A 2099-nucleotide genomic window follows, 5' to 3' on the forward strand; every position below is an offset into this window, starting at 1 on the left:
TGGGGAGCGAGTCGCCGGCGGCCTTGGACTTCGGGGCTGCAAGCCCCGGGGCGGCCCGACCCCAGGCGCCCACCCTTCGGACGGTACACTATTTACAGTTCCTCTTCCTCGACCCCCACCCCCCTCCTCCCTCAAGGCAGCGCGTGTGCAAGAAAGTAGCATCGTCTGGTGTGCAAGTCCTTCGAGTTTAGGCAAGGGCCACGGCCGGCCCGCGGCCGTCAGCTGTCCGAGTCCAAATCGCTTTTACCTTCCTCTTCCCTCTTCTCGGGCGACGCCTTCGACGACGTCTTGTTCCACTTCTCAGCGTTTTCCGACTCCTCCGAAGAGGACCGCTTCTGCCGCCTCCATTTGGCGCGGCGGTTTTTAAACCAGACCTGTTGCGCCAGGGAGAACAAAACAACGGTGAGGATCAAAGGCGTGCCCCCGCCCCACGCCAGGCCCGAGCACCCCCACTCACCCCCCGGGCGCGCCCAGGGAACCGGGGGGGACCCGGCGCGCACGCTCTCAGATGGGGTCTCGTTCTCGCTTCCGTATTTTCAACTTCCTGGGCCTAAAACGCCTTCCCGCAGCCTCCGGGCCGCCCCGGGGATGTTTCCAAAGAGCCGGGAGACCCAGGGAGAGCCGAGCATACCCGGCTGGAGTAGGGGAGCTTATTTCGCTGGAGAGGGCGCGCCCCGGCGGGGTCCTGAGCCTACCTCCACCTTCTCCTCGCGGAGATGCACCTTCCGGGCCAGCTGCTCGCGGGTGCCAACGTCTGGGTACTTGGTCTCCTGGAAGAGGTTCTCCAGCGCTTCGAGCTGCTCGTCAGTGAAGATGGTACGGTGCCGCCGCTTCCGCCGGCAGTGCAGCTGGTTGAGGAGCTGCAGCTCGGTGCGCGACAGGGTGCCCACGTTCATGTAGGGCATCATCTGGTGCGGCACGGGGGACACCAGCACGGAGCCGGGGCCCTCGTAGCCTGCGACAGAGGGAGGCGTCCGGGGTCAGCGGCCTTCCTTGCCGCCGCCGCGCGCGCACACACGCCCGCCCCGCCGGCGACCCACTCTGATTTAACAGCGTCTGCCAGCGGGTGCGGGGAACCGGGGGGTGCGCGAAAAGCAGGGTGCAAGGAACGCGGCGAGGGGCGGGGGGTGCGTATCTTGCTACCGCGTCCACTCGCACACTCCCAACGCGGGTTAGGGGAATCCTAAAAGCCCAGCCTCCCCCACGCAGGCACAGTTACACTTTCTGCTAACTCTCGCCTAAAGTGTGCAGCAAGTGTGCAACCCCCTGCGCCCGATCCGCCCAAAGACGGGGCTTGGGGGCAGGTTTGCAAGAGAAAAGTCGGTGGTAAGTGAGAGAAGCCAACGCCGCCGCCCACCCGCGTCCCGGGGCGCCGAGGAGCGCGGAGGGCCGGCGAGGCCGAGGCCAGCGCAGGCGCGACCCTACCTGGGGGCGTCGGGACGCAAGAGCACTGCTGGGCGCCCAGCGGCGGCACGGCCCCGCAGCAGGCCGGGCCCACGGGAGCCGCCTGCACGTGCAGCTGCCCGTAGAAGTAGTTGCTGTAGCCCAGGCGCGAGCCGCCGACCGCGGCCGGGAGGCCTGCGCCGCCCGGGGCCACGGGGCGCGGGTAGAAGGCGCCATAGTCCGAGGAGGCGCCGCCACCGGCGCCGCCGTAGAGCGAGTCCCCGTGCAGGGCCGGGAAGACGACGGGAGCCGCGGCGCTGGGCGCCACGGGCAGCACTGAGTCCTTGCAGCGCGGCCGGGCGGCCAGGATGTTGTCGATGCTGAACATGCTGGCGGGCATCCCCGAGCCCCGCGCCGGGACCGGGGGGCGGCTGGGACGCGCCGCGGAAAAAATCCTCCAAGTGAGGCGGGGGCGTAGGGGGGGGTCCCCGCTCCTCCCGTGGAGGACCAAACCGAAAGAGAGCGCCGGCGAGCGCGCAGCCCCGCGCCCCTCCCCGCCCCCTGCGTTCGTCGCCCTCCTCCCGCCCGCCCGCCCCTCGCTGCAGCGTTCGCCGAACTCGACCCGCGGGTAGGACGGAGCTTAGAGCAGCTGAACCTCTTGTTGGTTTTATACTGAGTCGACGTCATCCTGGATTTAGTTCCTGGTAATATGCAGA

At 68.6% G+C, this 2099-nt stretch overlaps 1 protein-coding gene across 1 annotated transcript; it reads right to left on the minus strand.

Moving 5' to 3' along the window:
* Positions 1-218: 218 nt before the first annotated feature.
* Positions 219-1783, minus strand: GSC (goosecoid homeobox). Its single transcript, XM_068991486.1, has 3 exons — positions 1426-1783; positions 696-955; positions 219-374 (listed from the first exon to the last, which is right to left on the minus strand). The coding sequence occupies exons 1-3, from the start codon at positions 1781-1783 to the stop codon at positions 219-221; spliced, it is 774 nt and encodes a 257-aa protein (XP_068847587.1).
* Positions 1784-2099: the final 316 nt, after the last annotated feature.

This window comes from Capricornis sumatraensis, chromosome 19, assembly GCF_032405125.1.
Source record: "Capricornis sumatraensis isolate serow.1 chromosome 19, serow.2, whole genome shotgun sequence".
NCBI lineage: Eukaryota > Metazoa > Chordata > Mammalia > Artiodactyla > Bovidae > Capricornis > Capricornis sumatraensis.

What these genes read in the sequence shown, in the direction of transcription:
- GSC (XM_068991486.1), bottom strand. Translation starts at nt 1,783, where the DNA reads ATGCCCGCCAGCATGTTCAGCATCGACAACATCCTGGCCGCCCGGCCG. An exon ending in TTGCGTCCCGACGCCCCCAG is followed by an intron (nt 956 to 1,425) that starts GTAGGGTCGCGC and finishes CCTCTGTCGCAG; the next exon opens with GCTACGAGGGCCCCGGCTCC. An exon ending in TCCGCGAGGAGAAGGTGGAG is followed by an intron (nt 375 to 695) that starts GTAGGCTCAGGA and finishes CTGGCGCAACAG; the next exon opens with GTCTGGTTTAAAAACCGCCG.